The sequence below is a fragment of the Corvus hawaiiensis genome, chromosome 9 (genome assembly GCF_020740725.1).
Source record: "Corvus hawaiiensis isolate bCorHaw1 chromosome 9, bCorHaw1.pri.cur, whole genome shotgun sequence".
Classification (NCBI taxonomy): Eukaryota; Metazoa; Chordata; class Aves; order Passeriformes; family Corvidae; genus Corvus; species Corvus hawaiiensis.
In genome coordinates, this window is record NC_063221.1 from 29204458 (window position 1) to 29224662 (window position 20205).

General features: G+C 42.8%; 1 protein-coding gene across 20 annotated transcripts in view; it reads right to left on the bottom strand.

The window, feature by feature from the left end:
* DAB1 (DAB adaptor protein 1) overlaps positions 1 to 20205 on the bottom strand; it is a 415295-nt gene that overhangs the window by 12067 nt on the left and 383023 nt on the right. For 12 of the 20 annotated variants that reach the window (XR_007205343.1, XR_007205342.1, XM_048312664.1 and 9 more), the window contains 6 exons: positions 17842 to 17901; positions 7421 to 7477; positions 4553 to 4615; positions 3307 to 3415; positions 1050 to 1598; positions 109 to 236 (listed from right to left, as the gene is read on the bottom strand). Coding sequence is in view for 18 of the 20 variants with exons in the window: in XM_048312664.1 (XP_048168621.1) it covers positions 109 to 236; positions 1050 to 1598; positions 3307 to 3415; positions 4553 to 4615; positions 7421 to 7477; positions 17842 to 17901 (966 nt within the window). In the remaining 2 variants the exon portion in view is untranslated. The remainder of the gene's footprint in view (positions 1 to 108; positions 237 to 1049; positions 1599 to 3306; positions 3416 to 4552; positions 4616 to 7420; positions 7478 to 17841; positions 17902 to 20205) is intronic. The other 8 variants (XM_048312671.1, XM_048312676.1, XM_048312668.1 and 5 more) reach the window with 3 other exon arrangements.

The window sequence follows — 20205 nt, forward strand, 5'->3', positions numbered from 1 at the left end:
CCCTACTGGAAAAGTTATTTCTGATGCTACAGAACAACATTTAATTAGCTGCCGTCTTTTCTAGCTAAAAGGAGACAATGAGGATTTAGAAACCTTGTTGCTACTCACAGCCTCTGGCTCCTCACTTTTGCTTGGGCTTTCAAAGCCCTCTTCAAAGAGGTCGTCTGCAGCAGCGTCACTCGTATGAGATGCTGATGATTTTGATGGAGAACTCTGTCTGGGTGCAGGGGTTGGAGCTAAACAAGGATTAAGGTAACAGCAACAATTACTCTGTTGATTTCTTCAAAAAGACACTGCAGCACAACATTTGCTCATGCTTTTACATCCCTCAACTTTTACCACCCCTGAGAATCATTTTCTAACAAGGAGCTGCAGGAGGTAAATTCAGGCACAGTCCTCATTATCAATCTCGTGTCTTTGAATACATCTGGCAACTTCCAAATTAAGTTTGGCTGCATCTGGTCTATGTCTTTATGAAGCTGGGAGACACCACTACATTATAAGAGGGAGGTGTGAGTTGCCTGCCCTGTGGCAGGTAAGTGAAACACATCTGTGACTGACTCCTGGTGAATCTCATGAATTCCTCTTTTCAGCAGCCTGCAAAATCCCCCATCCCCATGCTATGAACACCATAAGCTTATTTTACAGCTCTTCAATGAATTTTCCCACATGTCCAATACATCAAGCTGCTAAAAAATAAATACCCATCCCCTAATTTCTGCAAAGTACGGATGGGTCATAAGCAAAACCAGTTGTAAGGTTGAATGCCATGGGCATTTGCCAACCAGCTTGCATGTCCCCACCACAAAACTTGTATTACTGTCTTAGAAATTAAATTACAGACTGTAGCTATCTGGGCTGTTTATTTCTGTGGCCTCTGGAATTCCTCTCTGATATTTTCGTTTATGGCTGGAACACATTTAATAAGCCAGACCATGCATGAAGGTTCTCAGTACATATCTGGGTTGGAATTTAAAAAGAGACAGAAGTGCTCTGAGGAGCAGTCAACTTCCAAGGAAAGGGATGGCTGAAAGCACATAAATACTCACGTGAATTTGTAGATGGTGTCGTGGAAGTCACAGGAGTCAAATTTAACTGAGAGATGTCAAAGTCATCACAATCATCTGCTTCCTGTGCCATCCCAACTTTGTTAAAGTAACTTGAGAAGGCCTCTGAGGTACAACTGAGGGAAGGCTGATCTGGTTTTCTTGATGGCACTGGTGGAGGCTGAGCCATCTGGAAATCTTTAAACATTTCTTTTCCCATTTTCTGTCTGGGCCTGTCTGTCTGCGGACTTGATCTGTTGGAGTCGCTCGTGGGTGGAACGGTGGCTATAGGAGCAATGGTACCTTGAAACATGGCTGCTTGTAAAGGCAAAACAGTTTGTGTTGGCATGAAGGCAGTTGGCTGGAACTGGCCAGCCACGGATGGCCACGGCTGCTGGGTGGGAGGAAAGATGCCAGGCTGGCCCCACGCGATGGGCTGTCCTCCCTGCATCACCTGAGCAACTGGAGGCTGAGCACCCATGGCCAACTGCTGTTGAACGAGTGGTTGCTGTCCCCAGAACGAGGGCAGGACAGCTCCCATGGCAACATAACCTTCGGAGAATAGAGAGAGCAGGAGAGGGGGGGAAACAAATGGGATGGAAGACTTTAATGCTGCTGTCAAGAGCACGCAGGAAAAGTGACACAATAAATCAGAAATGTGCAAAGCTGCACCAGTGATCCCAGAACTGCAGCACCCTCGGAAAGAAAACTGAAAACGTGGTTGAACTCACATCACTGAAGAAATACTCATAGACAGAACCACAAGCTGGTGGACTCTGCAAAGCAATCATCTCAAATTGCATCATAATGCTACTACTACTACTACTACTAAAAAAATCCAACCCACATGATTTCAGATTAAAACCCTCACACACTTGGTTATTACCCAATTACTTGAGAACATCAAAAAGATCTTGAGCTTCTGCTGCACTAAATACCTATTAACAACAAACTGCTCCAGGTATTAGGCTAACATAACCCCCTCCAGTTGAGGAGGAAATTAAAGATTTAAACTGAAATTATAATTGCTTCCTGTCAGACCTGAAGCCTCCTTTATAGCCAGCAAGAGTTTGACTGTGTAGGAATTATAGGATCGGGTGGCTTTTTTATTTACAACAACAACAAAAATGCTCTGAAACTAAAACTCCTGTAAAAATTTTTACAAATTAAACTACCTTATATAATTATGTTCCACTGACAGAAGTACTGTGCTTTACAGATAATGCTGTTTCACATTTAAATTCAGTACTTACCACTAATACTTCGTATAATGTAACTTCTCTCTTAATTTTAATACTGCTATAGCTTTAAAACTCTTGTTTCTAACCTGTTTCCTCAGTCCTCCTGTACGTTGTCCTCTTTGCTTTATTTCTAGGCTGTTTTGTAATCGTAAATGTAAGGATGGCTGCTATACCGTGAAGCAAAAAGCCCAAAACCAATAAAATTAAAAAATAAGGAATTGAACTTTGAGAGACCAAATTGTTGAGTGATGAAAGGAGCAGTAGCTCAGACACATTTCTGTTCCAACAGATGTCCAGGATGGATTCTCCAGATGTCCTTTGATCTCGCCCCCGCTGTGACCTCATCCCAGCATCCAAGGTTTCTATCTGACATTATCCCCAAACACTTCACTGCCACTGTAACCTTTCTGAGTGGCTGATCTGGTGCCATCAGGAGTTAACCAATTAGAAAGTCACTGCTGAATTACTCAAGGCACTCCTCCTCCTCCTTTCTTTTCCTAAGTGGAGCTGAGATCGTGAGGAGAGATCAGCAATCAAACCACAGTGTCGGTTTAGAATGCACCCAGCTTTTGAATTCTGAGCACTTCGAGGAACACAGGGAAGTCTAAAGGACATCTCAGGATTTGACAAAGTGGAATACCTTTGAAGTGCAACCAGATTCTCAGCTCTGTTTACTGGGGACAGCAGAGGATATTCACCACTACCACCAAATGTAAACTAAACGCCGTTTCCTCTCTTGCTACTGAACCTAGAAGTTCTGTTATCCAGATGGTTGAACTATGCTTGAACTCCCAGTGACTTTTTTGGCTTTTACTTTAAAAAAAATGTAGGCAAATTCAGACTAATGTACTCCCTGCTTGTTACAGACTTGCTTTGCCTTGCCCTGAAGCACTGACCTCAAAAGCCTTCCCCCACTTCCACCCTGCTAAAATCAATGCCCTGAGTACTGAAATGCAAACCAGAGCTGGGCACTGATCCCCAAATCTGAGTCAGGACTATAATTCCAGTGCATTTCTCACCTGAGGGTACGGCAGCAGTGCTGAAAGGTACAGAACCAAACATGTCTGTACTAGCAGGAAGTGACTGGGATGAAGATGGGATAAAGGCATCACCTGGAGTAGCAGGAGTCTGCAGGGAGACAGGGATAAAACACAAGGGTGACACATCAGCTGCAGCTTCTGCTGCACATTGCTAAAAATCCAGGTTTGGAGTGAAGAATGAGACAGAAGAAAGAACGGAAAGACGTAGAAGGAAAGAAGCAGTAGAAATAAAAGTATTAGAATTTGCTGGGGATGGGAGAAAAAGAAAGAAATGGAGAAACTTCCTATCAGAGGAAAAAAATCAAGATGAAATTTTCCTGGAATACATCACATGCAAAATATTGACACATTTTCTTCCTCCAGAACATAACAAACTTGTGATTTTAGATTTTAGGTGACAACCAGGAAAGGCAGTGACCAAGACACTAACTTTAGAAAGACTTAAAGTAAATGAAGTATCTACAAGGTTTGTGGAAAAGTGAATAAATATTGCTTCTAATTAACCAACAGGATCAGAACCATAGGTCTACATTAAAGGAGAAGCCAAATCCAGTTGAGTAAGGTGAGGATGAGCAGACAGGGCTTTGAACATCTAGTCCCACACATGCCCCAGAACACCCTGGAGATTTGAGGCTCCCGACCTCACAGCGCCTCAGTTTTCTCAGTATATTCACACTTCCCTACAGCTTAATGTAAGGCTCAAAAGCTTTACAGGAAAATTATTGTTTTGTCATTTTATAATGCTGAAAAACGTGTTGAGAAAATTTTCTTTGCCTTTAAAATACATCCAGCCCTTTCTCTCTCTGTCTCCCTCCCTTTTACTGTTTTGCCTCCCCTCCTTTAACAGCAGTTCTGGGATCTGCGCTTGGTGGATCCAGACACATGAAATATGAGGCTGTAACTGGATCTTCTGCAGTGCAGCGGGAGTGCCATGAAGCACTTCCCTCTGACAAACACCAGGGAAGCAGATCTGCAGCTCAGGCTGCACCTTATGTGACACCTAACACTAGAGCAGAAAAATACAAATTGAAGGTATTTTTGCACATTGTCGTGAAGCAGGGACTGGATATTCGATCTGCTTCGCTTTTGTTTTCCTGCAACCCAAAAACTACTTTGAAATCCTCCCCACTGGAATGGGTGAGGACACAAATTGTAAATGTACTCAATAAATGTGCTGAAAATAGCATGTAGGGAAAAGCATGGTGCAGTTTCCCTGGGTACTCACTGGGGGAGAGGTTACATCAGGAGGAGTGGACATGTCCCCAAAAAGCTCTAGTTGGGTAACAGCCTGTAAAGAGAAGAAAAAATAAATTCCATTTATCTTTTGAGGAGAAGAAACTGTGAGTTAAGAAGTTACAACTTGTAAAGTTATCTGGTAACAGCAAACAAGATAAACCTCCCCAAAGCCCTGCAGGCTTCAACTGTGAAGTCCCATATGGCCCAAACACGGGCTCAAGCTGTGGGATTTTAATATTGCTGATAGACCCAAAGAGCCAACAACTGACTATAAAACAATTCTGTAGGAAATTCACCAAAATGGGGAAAAAAAAAAAAAAAAAAGAGTAAAACATGAAACAACTATCCAGAACAGGACTGGATGCATTACTGCTCTGCCTTTAACATCAGCAAGCTCCAGGTATGATTTATGGCCAGTCCTTTTCCCTGGCTCCTCTTCTAAACCCTCACTTCAAGGTTTAAAGCATGGCAGCAGCACGTGGAGTGCCAGAAGGATACAGAAGGGAAGGGCTTTTAAAGTGCTGCCTGATTTCCCCTTGCCCATGGGACAGGTGTGACCTGGATAAGTGGACTTGAAGGAGGATGCACAACTGGGTTATCACAAGTTTGTGGCTCTACATTAAATTATTGTTAGAAATATTTCCTCAGGACCTTCCGTGGGAGCTCAAAACAGGTCACCCATGCAGGCCTGGCTAACTGGACCAGAAGAGAAAACACACTTTATTATAAGAAGCAACTTGAGTGGCTGCATAATCAAAGCTCCTTCACATGTTCTAGAGCAAATTTACTCCCTTCCACCCAGCTGCAAAAGAATTCAGCTGGAGTTCAGGGATGTTAAAGCACAGATCCCTCAGAGCTCTGCAGGACACCTAAACCCCATCCACCATCCTTACCAGGGTGGTTATACTGGAAAGCTTTGGTGGGAACTCAGAACTTCGCCTTCTCCACTACCTTTCTTACAGGTTTTCCCACAGTATCACACCCAACCACACCCACAAAACGTGGGAAGCCACAATTCTCATTACGAACAAGATTTAATGTAAATCTTAATATAGCTCATTGAATCTCCTCCCCATCTTAGGCACATAAACCTTGGATCCTGCTGCCACACAGACAGGTCTGACATTCAGTTGAGTCTTGTCATGCAAAAGCAGCCCCTGAGTTCTCTGGACATTAACCAAACTGGCTTTACAACCTTCCAAGAGACCAAGATCACCCCAAGATTTTTTTCCTGCCTTCAACCTTCCACTAAAAATGATCCCTTAAGGAGTAAGACTACACATATCAGAAGTTCACACATTTTTTTTCAATCCAGTCTCTATTCCCACACATAAGGGCAACACCAAAATCACTTAGACATGGAATTTGTCTAAGCAGCTCGGATGATTCTCAGCTTCACATCTAACGATGTACCCAGGGATGAATTACCTAACATTTTCTCACATCATGTCTTATATTAAAAAGATCACATTGCTTTAGTGCTATGACAATGCATTTTCTTCTTATGGGCTGTTATATCCCTCTAAGTATCTGCATGGAAATGCAGAAGGGAAAAAGAGGGAAAGCCACGTTTTCTTCAGGGTACACCCATTCTAGTGCTCTGTACTAAAATGCTACTAGGAGTAGCTTCTGAAAAAAACCCCAAACAAGCAACAAACCCAGCCTAAGTCCCTTCTGCAGTGTGCACAAACACATTAGGCAAGGGTTGTTAAAACGCCCAGGAAAGTGGGAATAATGGCAACAGCAGCACTCACTTGGAAATCACTTCAAGCCTCCTGCAGGCACTACTGACTCAAGAGGTGGCAGTATACTGAAATACTCCAAAAGCCACTTTCTTCTCATCTCTCCAAACTGCTTGTTTAGCAGCATCCCGAACCTGCCCTTCTCCTGCCCCCTCGTGAACTATTCACTGTTTGCTAAGGAACACTTGTGTCCTTTCCATGAGCAAAAGCTCCCCTGTGCCTCCATCCCATGTGAGGGAGCAGATGAGCAAGCCAGGGAAAGGATGGGAAAGGGCAGAATACACACAGCTGTGTGCAAAGCTATACATTTTTTGTAGAAAAAATATTATAGGTTTCACAGGAATACTGGAAATTGATAGTCAGTATACTTTTGAACTCTGGATTATATGACATGCATTTGAAAGGTGGTAACTCAGATCCCTGTGCCTCCATACTCCTGGATAATGGGAATAGTAATACTTTTCAGAGTGCTTCAAGGTGATGGATCTTTGGATACTCTTCACAGATATAATTCTGTTAAAGCTCTGCAGACACATTTCTAAACAGGCAGCTGGAGAGAGTGATAGGAAAGCCAACAGCACTTTGTTATTATAAACCCCCACTCACAATATTCCCCAGGAAAAAGAAATACATTTACAGGGGAGTTATTTTTTTACAGAATAGCAACCTCATATGCAACAGGAGCTACAGAACCACATCAGAGAATGTAAACACAAATTTAGTGGGAACACAGCACCTTCATTTACTGACTGGAGGCAGCTTTCAACAGCAACACTTGGAGGTAGATTTTAAAGTCCCAAATGGTTCAGGAATCTTTTTTCTACAACCTAGTTGTCAGCCTGAATAAGCAAATGCATCTTCTCTGACACAGAGCTGCCTTTATCTACTTGCAGCACGCGAGATCCCGGACACCAAACACTCACCTTTTATTTCTGTGATTTCACTGTCACTACAGAACTGATTTCATCCCTTATGCTTCATTAAGATTATTCACATCTGATATTAGCTACGTTCCAGTGAAGTTAATCCCAAGACGAACATTTTCCAGTTGCACTATTCCTATAGATGATTTCAGCAATATTTCCTTAAAATATTTTTTAGTGTTACAACCTTACCTGAGTGACTGAAACAAGATTTTCATCAATGTCCAGCAATAAGTTTCCATTCTCCAGCTGTAAAGCATGATTTATGAAATGAGATGATTTATGAAAATGACATGAATTTCTGAGCATGAAAATGATAACCTCCATAATTATTGACTTCAGCATTGAAACAAAAACCCTTTCCATCTTGCTGTGAGTGCAAATATGAAATCAAGCAGTCAAAACAGTGAGTCTGAATGGTGCTGGGATGTGGGGCAAACATACACTTTGTTTATGCTAAATTTCATCTTCCAGTGCATAAAGCAATTTTACCACTTGTGACACAGCTATTTATTTTCCCAAATATTTATTAATTCAGCAGTAAGCATACCCAGTGAGCTCTGATCCTGCTTACATTAATGGAACTTCTCCCTGGCTTGGTGAAAGAAGGGATTTAACATCCTCAGGGGAAAAAAGAATGACTGAGTTTTGGAGAATGAAAGCTCTAAAGTCAAGTATCCACAGAAAAAAGCCACACACTTCTCTAACAAGTGAAACTACTACATCAATGTAAACATAATTAAGACAACTATTTTCTTTCCACAGCAATTTTGAAAATTATGTAAGTCAATTCAAGTTGTATTTATATCAATAGTTTGTGTTTATGTAAATATACATGGGAATATACTGCCCTCACATCTGTATTCATTCACACATTCAGCACTTATTATCGCTTCAGAATGCTGAATTTTGGGTCACACTTATTGTAGTGTTGGAGACTTCATTCCTGCAGACACAAACGACAGCAAGCTGTCGAAAATCAAGTGTAAGATGACTGAGAAGCTTCATACAAGTTACCAGCCAGTAATCCCATGTCACTTAAAAATCTCACAAACAGCCTAGAATGATTTTTTCCCCCTCATCTCATCAGCGAGCTGAAGAAAAGAGAAGAAAAAAGAGTGGGAAAAGGCAAAGCCAAAGGCAGATAATGTTGCTGTGCACAGTCAGGAACAGATGCAGTCCTGTATCTTCTTGGGGCTGACCCTGTGTTCCCACAGCCCCAGGTGAGGAAAGTGTGAGAAAAGCTGTGTCCATCCACTGAAGGAACTCCAGAGACTTTGAAAATGCTCTTAAATGAAAGCAGGCATCTTTACACCTTCAGGAGGGCCCAGTTTTGGCCAGCAGTTCATCACTTTGTGCTCTGACAGCCCCCTTGTTTGCCCCCCACCCTCCAGCCCCAGGGACGGAGCTCCAGCGGCTGTGCTGGCTCCGTGGGAGCAGCTGAAGGATAACCCAGCTCCCAGCACAGAGGGAACGAGCACCCAGTGCTCAGTGGACCACCAGAAATGCCCACCTGTGCTGCAGCAGGACCTTGCAGGAGACATTTGCCCAACATGTCACGGTGCATGCCCCAGTGCCCAACTACCATGCAGCACTCGAGCCGCGCCTTCCATCAGCTCGTGTTGGCATCACACACAGAGAGGAGACGCTTCCCGAGGGTGAAATGACCCTCTCTGCTGGAGCATGGGTCAGCCTTCCACAGTGGCCACGTCAAGGAAGCAACATGGGCAAAATTCACCCTTTTGAGCCTTCCTCTGGTTCAGCTTTTCCACACCAAAGAGCTCAAACTCAGCAATCAAAGTCAACAACCCTCTCCCTCCTTCCCCCAGCGCTCGACAGAAAATAACCAGAAGCCTGGAGAGATGCTCCAGCTCTTGGTCTTTCTCCATATGAGGATTCCTCCCCAGAGTGATGTAAAAGCTTGGTTTAATTATTCAAAAAGGCATGGTGTTGGATGTGAAACACCCCTCCAGCTCAGCCAGCCAGGAGCTCACCAGTCCCTCACGAGCGGCCGCGCAGGCCGGGGCGGAGGAAGGAGAATTAATCCTTGTATCCTGGCGACATTAAACCTGTAATGAAAGCTCCATCTTCCTATACAGGCATGTGAGACATCCTGTAAATCTTTCAAACGTGAAATATGTAAATCTGGCTCCTTAAAGCAGCAGCACCACTGGAAGCCAGGAGCAGTTTTAAAGCACTCCAAGCCGGCAGCCGAATTCCTCGTGACACTTTTCACTACTCACTAAAAAATAACTTGTTATCCAAGAGCTGGAGAGAACTCCAGAGTGCAGAAGCAATGGTAATCACAGAATCACAGAATATCCTGACCTGGAAGTCACCCACACGGATAAGAGACAAGTAAACTGCAGCTTTCATAAACCTCATAAAACCAATCCACTTCCACTACAGTATTCCCTCTGATCATCAAGTCCTCTGAAAAATATCTTTTCTAAGCAAAGCAGAAGTTCAGATATTAAAAGGGAAATCTAAAACAGGGCTCTTGTGCTCACATGAGTGTGAAGCACCTTCTTCTTTCACTCCCATACACATATCAAGACAGAATATCCAACTTCTGCTACTCAGTCTGTTTTTCACCAGCAGTAAGGGATCTACGCTGACATATGGCACGAGAAAACCTGCTTAATACTGTGTACTTTTGCAAACAAGATGATAAAAGTAGCATCTTACAAAACATGGTTTTGTAATCTTAGAGAATGGAGCAAAGATGGTGCTTAAAAGCATGAAAAAAATACGTGGTAATTAACTTGTACTCTGCTACAGAGCTCAGCAAGAAAAAAGAGTATGAAGGATACTAAATATAGCAAATAACCAGCAATTAGTAATTAACCTTTGAGCTGGCTATTAGCTATTCAACTCTTTTAAGGCAGCAGAGGGATTTAAACTTGGTTTCCTGCATTCAGGATGAGTGCTGTACCACACAGCCCAGCAGACAAAAGAGGAGTCACCCGACCACGGCCTCTCTGCATTTCCAATTCCCTCTCTCTAACATGGATTTCACATGGAAGTCTAATGACAAGTCAAATGGTTGGTCAAACTGAAGATTTTCTATCTTATTTCAGTTGAACATGTAAATATTTTGGCTATGGCAATTAACTTTTCTGATGGTTCACGTGGTTATTGCAGCTCAGCAAAGCCCCAGTAGCTCACACCTTACACTCTAACTGTTGATACTGCAACAAGCTCCACGAGCTGCAAGCAGCTTGCTAATTAACTACAATTCATTCTAAAAAAACAATTAGAACCATAATGAAGGAGCATGTCAGCATCGTGGCTAAACCCATCATCAGTCAAACTGTGTCTGGTAGGTTGAGACGCACTGAAAACATCCCACAGACGTTGTTTTCCTGTAGAACTACTGCTGAATTAATGAAGTAGCATGGGAACTCAACAAAGAATTGCTCAATTACTTCCCAATTAAAGAGAATACACAGAAGAACGTGTGTCAAGAAAAAATTATCAGTGTCTTTGCAATCTCCAGCTTCCTACAGATCCTAAAGATCCTCAAATGCCATGAACTTTCCCAGGTACAGGCTGCTGTTACCAGCCCAGATTTACAGAGGTACAGCTGAGCACAACCCTTTCCTTGTAAGGCTGCTGTGAACATTCCATTGAGGAATCAAGAATGGTTTGGGCTGGAAGGGACCTCAAAGCTCATCCAGTACCACCCCCTGCCATGGGCAGGGACACCTTCCACTATCCCAGGTTGCTCCCAGCTCCATCCAGCCTGGCCTTGAACACTTCCAGGGATGGAGGCAATTCCCAACCAGTACAGGTCATGTCAGCAACATGAGCTGCCATAAAACCACTGATGGATATTTATCCAAAATACAGGCACTTTGGGCATCTGACACTTGCACAGGGTACAAATCCAGTGCTCAGAATGCCATGGGACACGGGAATTCTCCTCTTTGAAGCTCCTCTTTTCAGTTTCACAGGGTAACTCCGAATGGTCATGGCCATTCTTCTTCAGGGAATTCTCCTGAAGCCATAAACCCAAGTCCTGAGCGTGATGTATCCAACTGCAGGGCAGCCTTGAGCTTCACTGCGTTCTCCAACTGTCCAGTTTCCTTTGTTTGGTGACTGGGAAGCACTGGATGTGCTGGTTAAAACTCCTGTTAGCCAATCCTGCACAGCTGAAGAATTGGGACGGCTGGATGTAATTGACATCCCAGATTACTGAGGCGTGTTGAGGGAATTGAATTGCTCCACTGTTGCTCAACAGCTTCCTTTAAATTAAGGAACTCTTCATATGATCAAAACAGACGCTTACTCATTTGTTTATTTTCTCTTCACTTGCAGGGAACTTAATTCTGAATTCCCAGTGCACCTGAGGTTTTTACTCTTATAGGAAATGGTATTTAAAATGCTTCAATTACCACTTTTCTCTGACAGACTCTGACAAATCAAGAGTCCACCAGAGTGACTCCAGCTTGGAGCCAGACCCATGCTGCTCCAGGGCTACACACTCCCAAGAAAATCAAACTTCCCAGGCACAGAGGGTGCTGGTGCAAAGGTCCCAGACATGGGGTCAGGACAGGGAAAGATGAGCCCTTTAATATCCGGATCACAGCCTGGGGACATGAGGTGGCTTCCTTTAACTGCAGGTGGGAGACACAAGAGATGATGAGAACCCAAACTTCCATGTGGGAGCCAAACTCCACTTCTGGATGGCGACAGGATGCTTGCAGGGAATAAACTCAACAGTGGAAGGGAATTAGGCACAACCTCATATTTATTATTTAAAACACTTGCAAGGCACTGTCTGACAGGCGTATCGAATGCTTTTCGAAACAACAGGGGACTGGAACTCTATCCAAACTTCAGAAACAAGTTATTTCTACCTTCATTACCGAATATCATCACGGTATTTTCCAAACCTTGAGATCCTGTGAGTTTCAGTAGGCAAAAAAGCCAAGACCTGTGTACTTCTGTACTTAATAAGGCAGGGTAGCACTGAAAGAATCTGCAAAAATTTACTACTACTTCTCCCCAAACTGGTGCCAAGTGTGTACAACACTTTCCCCAGAAGTGTATTATCTTTAATTTGTGAATAAACCCCAAGTTGTGCAAATTATAAAATTTAAGGCATAAAGTGATGCAGACCAGGTAGAGCTACAAACTTCACTACTTAGAAAGCAGATTGTCTGTAAATAAATATTTTAGCAAATTACTATGAGCTGTAGGGCTCTGAGCAAATCCAAAAGTAGTGAAGCAACACAAGGTGCAGCTGTCAATTTAATGTATCAGCTGCTATCAGAAAAAATCTTAATTGGTCATATTAAATAAAAGACAAAATTTCACAGGATGTGTCAGAACTTTGTGCCACAATCAATCACGTTCATCTATGGTCCAGCTGCACTCTTTTCTCCACTTTGGATAATATCAAAAGGTGCAGAATATTACCCAAAAGAATGCCCAGGCACCCAGGGAAGTTTAGGAATGCAAATACACATGAAGCCATTAAGACACCTGACCCAACAGGTTGCATAACTGTGAGGGCCCACTGAAATGTTTACCATTAATTTACATTACCCAAGTTTTGGATTAAAAACACAAATCTAAACTGCCACACACACAGCAGCACCCCTGTGCCCTACATCCACCAAGAAAACTGTGTCACTGAGGCAAAGCCTGTAGCTTTGGGGTTTGGTTTGTTTTGTTTTGTTTTCTTGCTGCTTGCACAGCACAGAGAGAGAACAGCGACAAACTGATCAAGGGCAGCACTGCTGGATTACAGCTTCCCCACGCCATGTGATTATGTCCCAAAATCCTAAAGGATTGCACTAGGAAGTGAACTCAGTGCTTTGATGGCATGTAATCATTCTGCTGCTGGAGCAGGGTTTAGGATCACACTGGGGGAATGGTATTACCCATGCAGGGATGCAAAGCCTGCTAGCAGGACAACTCCTACAGATTAAAACCAGCTCAAGATGTGGCCCACAATATCCATATGGCATAAAAGAACAATTAAATTAGGACATTTTATCCCTATCTGTGAAACAGCACTCCTGCACTGTTAAAACCTGCTATTTGACAGGCCTGATGTAAAATCCAAAATGAAGTTTGAAACATGAAGCTTGCACGGGCAGATGCTCAGAAACTATCCAGATTAAGATTCTCAATCTTTACTTGTCTATACATTAAAAATGGATTAATTCTAACATCTAACCCTCCTGATTTTTGGAAATTCATGTGAGTAACCTCTGAATTCAGGTTCGCAGCTTTCTGAATTGTCTTGCTCTACCTCGTAATGCAAGAACAGTTTTTCAAGATTTGGTTGAAATGCCTTTAACTTTGAGCTCAGGTGTTAAATTCTACATAAACCATGTACTTAACACACATGAAGGAACTTCATCACTTTATGTTAAAGAAGTTATAAACTGGGAAGATTAGGGAGGAGGACCTGGCTTCTGCTTTCTGTGCCATTAAAGTTTTTTGTAAGGAATAAACCAAAAAATATCCCAGAAAAGATAGCTTAAAAAAAGGTTGGATGGGGCTTGGAGCAACCCAGTCTAGTGAAAGGTGTCCCTGCCCATGGTAGGGGGCTGGAACAGAAGATCTTTAAGGTCCCTTCCAATCCAAACCATTTCATGATTTCTATTCTATGATTCTGCCTAAAAAACAAACAAAGGTCCACCAAAATGTCAACCCAGGCCACAAGACACTGTCCTAACAAACGAATACATTTTCCAATTTGGCAACAAGTAGCCGTACCTGTTAAAAATGCACGCCCCTCACTGCAATATTAAACCTCCTACATGGGGTTTAATTGAGTGTCACTAAGTCAGGACATTTGAACAAAGGTGTTTCTTTCAGCAAATGTGAACAAAAACTGGACAGTTTTCCCAGCACAGATGGCCAGAGACCAGGACTGTGCACTCCCTTTCTCCTCATGTTTGAGAGTTTGATCCTGGAAGCCTGACTGTGAGGCTGAAGTCAACGTCACCAGGCTGCAGGTTGTTTCTGCAAAGCCACTGAGGCAAACTTTGGGAGAAGCCAGACGTGGGAAGGGCACTGCAACCCCAGCCAGAATCAAAACTGAGCTTTCCCAAACACACCAGGACCACCAGGCAGATCTGGTGGCTTCTAAACCTGAGTGTGCTCAGGTCCAGCTTGATCTGCTCCTCCCACACTGTGTCCTAAGGCAGCTGAATTTCTCCCTGTCTGTTCCACCCTCGTTTAATATTCCCCACACAGCTGGCACCAGCCCAATGACTGCCTGCACTGTAAGGCACCAGCTCCGATGCCTTGGATCTTGATACAGCAGCGAGATGAGTTGTTTGAAAGCCTTCATAAAATTCTTAGGCAGATAGTTTAGACATTTTGATGAGGAGAGAAGGTTTTATTGTGACGTGACTGACAGTCTCTGTGAAGAGTATTTACAGTCTGACTCTTATTACTAAAAACACCATGACAGGTAGAACTTGATGTGGATGTTCAATGGGGAGACGAAGGGAAATTATGACAAAAAGAGCTCATTAAACATTTCCCCCTTTTTTAGAGCAGCTAGTTTCACACACAGAACTAGAATTTCTAAGTGGAGCATGCACCACTTAACAGAAGCTTTTTGGGTAAGACTGCTTTGTCTTGATGTCTACTCTCAGTGAATGGGGAGTAGGAAAACTGAGGAAGGAGCAGAGAGAAAGCAAGAATGAATTCAATAAGTGTGAGTTGATACAGAGGAAGGGAGAGGTACTGGGAGAGAACTGAATTCCAGGAAAACTGTGTGTCTGGAGCTCAGCTGCACACCCAGCAGAAGAAAACCACAGGAGAGCAGGATTTGCTGGGAAGGGATGCAGCGAGGAGGTGGGGAAACACAAGAATTACATTGAGTAAGCAATCTTTTCATCCCAATGTCAGAGAAGTGACTTGGCGAGCAGCCACTGCTCATAACTGAGTTCAGTGGGTCCGTTCCAATCCCAGGATCCGAGGCTCATTCCTTTCTGCCTCATTTGCTCCGTATTTACATTACTTCATATCAGAGATCATGAGGAGTCAGGCTATAAAGCACTTTGACACCTGCTGACAAACGGCCCCACACAATGGCACAGCACTGTTAAGCACATGAATACACAACTTTGAACTTTCCTGCTTCTCCCTGGCTCCACCACGGAGATGCTCCACACCTTCAGCCTCAGTGGGATACCGTGTCCACGGAGAAATATTTGCCCGAATGGTTCTGGTGCCTTAGGAAGCTGCATCTTACTGAAAATCAGTGTGAATTACACTGCCCAGGCACAAAGCAGCCTCTGAAATGGGGATTCTGCCCTCAAGCCTTGACACTGTGACTTTTAGGAGTCATTGTACCTGCAGGTCATTTCAAATCTATCTGCAGCCACAAAAGAACCACGTGCAGATGTACATTTATTTCCACCTGAGAGGGACGCGTCGTGAAGATGGGAGGAGTTTCATAGAATCAGAGAATCACTGAATGGTTTGGGTTGGAAGGGGTGTTAAAGCTCATCTCATTCCAACCCCCTGCCATGGGCAGGGGCATCTCCCACTGGAGCAGGTTGCTCCAAGCCCAATCCAACCCTGGGAGGTGGCCAATTCCCTGCACTGGCTACAGAGAGCCAAGGCTGGGGGGCACCTGGATGGCTACTTCAATATCCCTCACTTTTCTGTGCAGAGACTGGAGGTAACCTGCCTGGAAACACACCAGAGGAAAACAATCCCACGATGGAAACTCCATCCCTGTCCAGGAGCTGTGGGCAATTCAGCCTGAACTCAACCAAAACTTGCTGCATTATTTAGAGCTGAATTTATCATCAGCAGAGAGAATTCATGGTGCCTGAAACCTATCAGGGGCCACAAAGAAGTTTCTCACTTCATTCATCTGTTACAAAATTACTGAAAGCAAGACCTCCTAATAAAGGAAGCGTCCTTACATGTTCAAACCAGGTAGATGAGCTCGGTTATTTGCCCTCAGATTGAATTTTAGAGGTTTATATAATAATGACAGCTATAAATTGAAAACAGAATTATGGCAAGTGTCTCAATGACAGAGAGTCTCACATGTGGAAGGGTGAGCAATAAATCAGATGGGCAGTGGAATATTAAATTGCTAGTTTTAAGAGCTATTGCTCTTTTTTTTTTTCTTTTAATACATACTAATATAAAAAGGTGAAACAGGATCTCAGCTACCTCTTTCTTCCTCTTCTCCTTTTCTTCATTAATTAATGTACAGAACTTGATTAGAGAAAAAGCTTTAATCCCTTTAAATTTAACCATGAACTAGCCAAAAAAAAAAAAAAAAAAAAAAAAAAAGTGCAACCAGCTTCATGGAGATGGCAGATTAAATGTATTTGATGATTACAGAGTAGGTTTCATGTGTCCTGGATCTCACATCTGCTATTTACAGGACAGAGTAGTACCAGAGTGTCTGCAGACATGATTGCAAGTGTACTGCACTCCCAGTCACACTGCAACAACCTAAATTACACACTGCACCCTGAGTAAAACTGAAGCATCACTGAAGGGCTAATAAAAGAATCACAGGAAAAGCACAGCAGAAAAATTCTAACACTGAACTATATGAAAAACAAGTGAAAAATCAACAGCTATTCCATGCCCACAAATACCTCAATTGGTGATGCAAGGTGAGTTCTTTTACCAGATTTTTGCAAGCAACATGTAGATGCCTCCCTGCTCCTACTGGCTCATCATGAAATATTTATGGCAGGGTCTGTTTGTTTGTTTGTTTGTGCAAAGCCCAGAAGTGTCACAGTCCAGGTCCCACCCAGCCCCTCCACAGCATTTTTCTTTTTTTATTCCACACCTTGGTCAGTCCAAGCTGTAGAAGTCACCACATCCTGGTGTCAAAATGTCTTCTCTTAAACACAGGCATCTTTCCCATACTTATACTACACTGAAATTCCTGACCTTTTCCTTGGTTTTTCTCCACTCTCACATAAATCCTCAGAAATACCCATTTTTTTCTGTAACCAAAGCAATCTAACAATTTCTTGAGGCATTTATAGCACAATTTTCTACTGAACAGCATAACCCACCCTTTGGCAAATGCACACCTTGTTCTAAGGCATCTGTCACTTCTCTCAGTCACTTGTTACCATTCCTTACACATTTTGGGAATAAATGCTTCACCTTTTCAAAACGCCAATACACAGGAAGGGAATGCTGTTTTATGGATACAACACCATATTACCCCCATCTTTTAATATTTTACTGCCCATGCAAGGCATAGGACGGAAAAAATTAAGCTGAATTAAGCTTAGCTTCCTGTATACTTAGAGCACTACAGAAATAATACACATCTGGGTACCAGAGGAACCCTTCGAAACCAGGCAGCACCTCAAGCATTAACAGGCAGAAGGCTCACTGTTGACTCCTAAGCACAAATAACACATTTACAAATGGTGACCTGCCTAAAAATGAGTCAGAAAAGACAGAAAGGAGATTCAGGTGATGAATGAGATGGATGTAAGTGACATCACAATCCCAACCAACCCATAATGCATCACTGACAAAAGTCACACCACGAGGAATGCACCAAATGTTACACACAAAAATGAAAGTCACAGAAGCTAAAACCCTCATTTCCTTTACTGTGCATAAATGAGGGAGATACTTACACTTACAGGTTGACTTTTTGGCACATCATAAACACCTTCCTTCTTTTGGCTGGTAGGAACCTGCAACAGCAAAGGAAAACTGAGGTCACTACAAAAGCAGCTTGGACAAAAAGCTGAGAAGAGCAACTGGTATTTATGTACAAGGTGTACATAAATTAGTAGTTTATTTAATATTACTTTTTTAATATTAATGAAGTCGAGGATGGTTCCTTTCTTAACCAAGTAGGACCATTAATGGAGAAAATACTGAAGAAATAAAACATCTGATTTTTTTACAGCCCAGCAGTGTTCAGAGAAGAGATTTCCATTCTCAAATAACTTTGTTTACATGAAGTTCAGGTGTACTTGGAGCTGCTTCCCACTTAAATGGTTGTTTTTTCCTTTAACTTGGGGATTAGAGATGTGCAATGGAAGTTATGGTCAGGTGAGTTCATCATCTCCCCAGATGAAGAGAAACAGAGTAGAGCTACCGAGATGAGGGTAAGAGATGTTACAACTGGTGTTAGATTTCTTCCTCCCAATTCATTTAATCATCTAAAAAAGGTCCTAAGACTGCAGTGATGGGGCCTTGTGGCTGCTCTGTGAGATATTTGGTTATAATGCTGCAGTTTTACTAAGGAGTTAAGGCCTCTTGAAGTCTGACACAGGAGAGATGGACAGGGGACGATGCACTTAAACTTCGTGTGGGCATTTAGCTGAGCCACCAGTCATGATTTATACCTGGGGGATTCACAACCTGCTCATGTAATATTGGGCTGTGCTTACCCAAGGACCACTGGTTTGCACATCTATAATTTGTGATTATATTTCTTTTCCTTCATAGAAGCACTGAGTGTCCATTGTAAATGCCAAAAGCAAAAAGAACAGTAACCTGTTCTCATCAGTGCTGCTTTTCCACCAAACAAGGCATTCAGAGTACAGAAGTTACATTTCAGACAACAGTGAAACCTCACAGGTCAATGAGATGATATTGCAAATATGATAAAATCATCATCTTTTGGTTTTGTAAGATAATAGATATCTTAAGGTTCTGATATTAAACTTGGACTGGTCTAGGGGGAGCTGAAGAAATGTTACTTATTCATTGAGATGTGCTATCATTTCTTCCTCTGTGTAACTATTCTGCCTAATATTCTGTGTAATACATTAAAACCTCTCTGTACTGCTGTCCCTACTGTACTCTCACCCCTTCACAAGCCTTCACAAGGAATTGTGTGTCTAACTTGGTGCACACTGAAGAAATTTGTCAAGAACTCTCAAAGAAAATGAATGAACTTTGCAAAAAAACCTTCTTCTATTCCTATCCTGGGAATGATTTGCTTGCCTTGGTTTTCTCTGGCCACTTCCACTAAAGCCAATGACATTAGATACGTGAAACTGGTAAAAATTCAGTGTCATGGCAGTAACAGTCTGTAAAGAGAGAGCTGTAGGTGACAGTGTCAGAGCAGGAACCAGGAAGGGTCTATTTAGGAAGTCACTGGAAAGCAGAGTCTTCACAAAAGAAGGGGTAACATGGAAAGATAAACTGTTCCTAAACTTCCATTAGGGTGCATTTTTTTTCTGTTTTCTCTGGAATGTTTCCCCTTCAGCCATTCTCCTCTTCCTCCTTCCAGCCTTTCTGTGAAGTCATCCCAATTTGCACATATACCCAGAGTTGACTGTGGAATGAACATTACCCTGCACTATCAATCCCCCTTTTCCTACTCCAATTTATACTCAGAGAAAAGCTCCTTGCATCTCATATGAAGACAGAGAAACTTTTCTGAAAGCCATTTTTCCCTCTCAACTCAGTGCTGCCTGACCTGCTGTCTTTAGTTGTTGTGCACTTGCTTGCATCTCCTGTTTACACTGGGGGGCTGGCAAGGAATTGCTGTTTTTCCTTTGATTAGCAGTACCAGTAAGAGGTACCAGCACTATTTCTGCTGTCAGCTCTGTCTCTGTGACAGGCTGTGAACCATCTGGATGGATTTGCATCTTGCAGCAATAAAAGCACCACGATTCAGAACCCTCCATCTCGGATTGTCAACTCCTCACGGAGCAGAACTTGCCTCTCCACAGAGACCAGTGCTGCTACACAAGCACCAAACCACCTCCCAAAATCCCATCTCCACCTCGCTGGAACACCAGGCAGGAGAGGAGATGCTGTTAAGTAATCTGAGGGTTGGTATGTGCTCAGTGATTGAGTCCTTGTCTAACAAATTACAGCAACTTACACAGATAATATTAAAAGAGCAGACACAGACGGTCTTTGGGGTAATGCATCAAAGAAAGGTGACAGACAGAGAGAGAATGCTTAAAAAGAAAAGTTGTGACCTCTATTATGCTAAAAAGATAGAAATTGTCACTTTCTGCACGTGTCTTTCA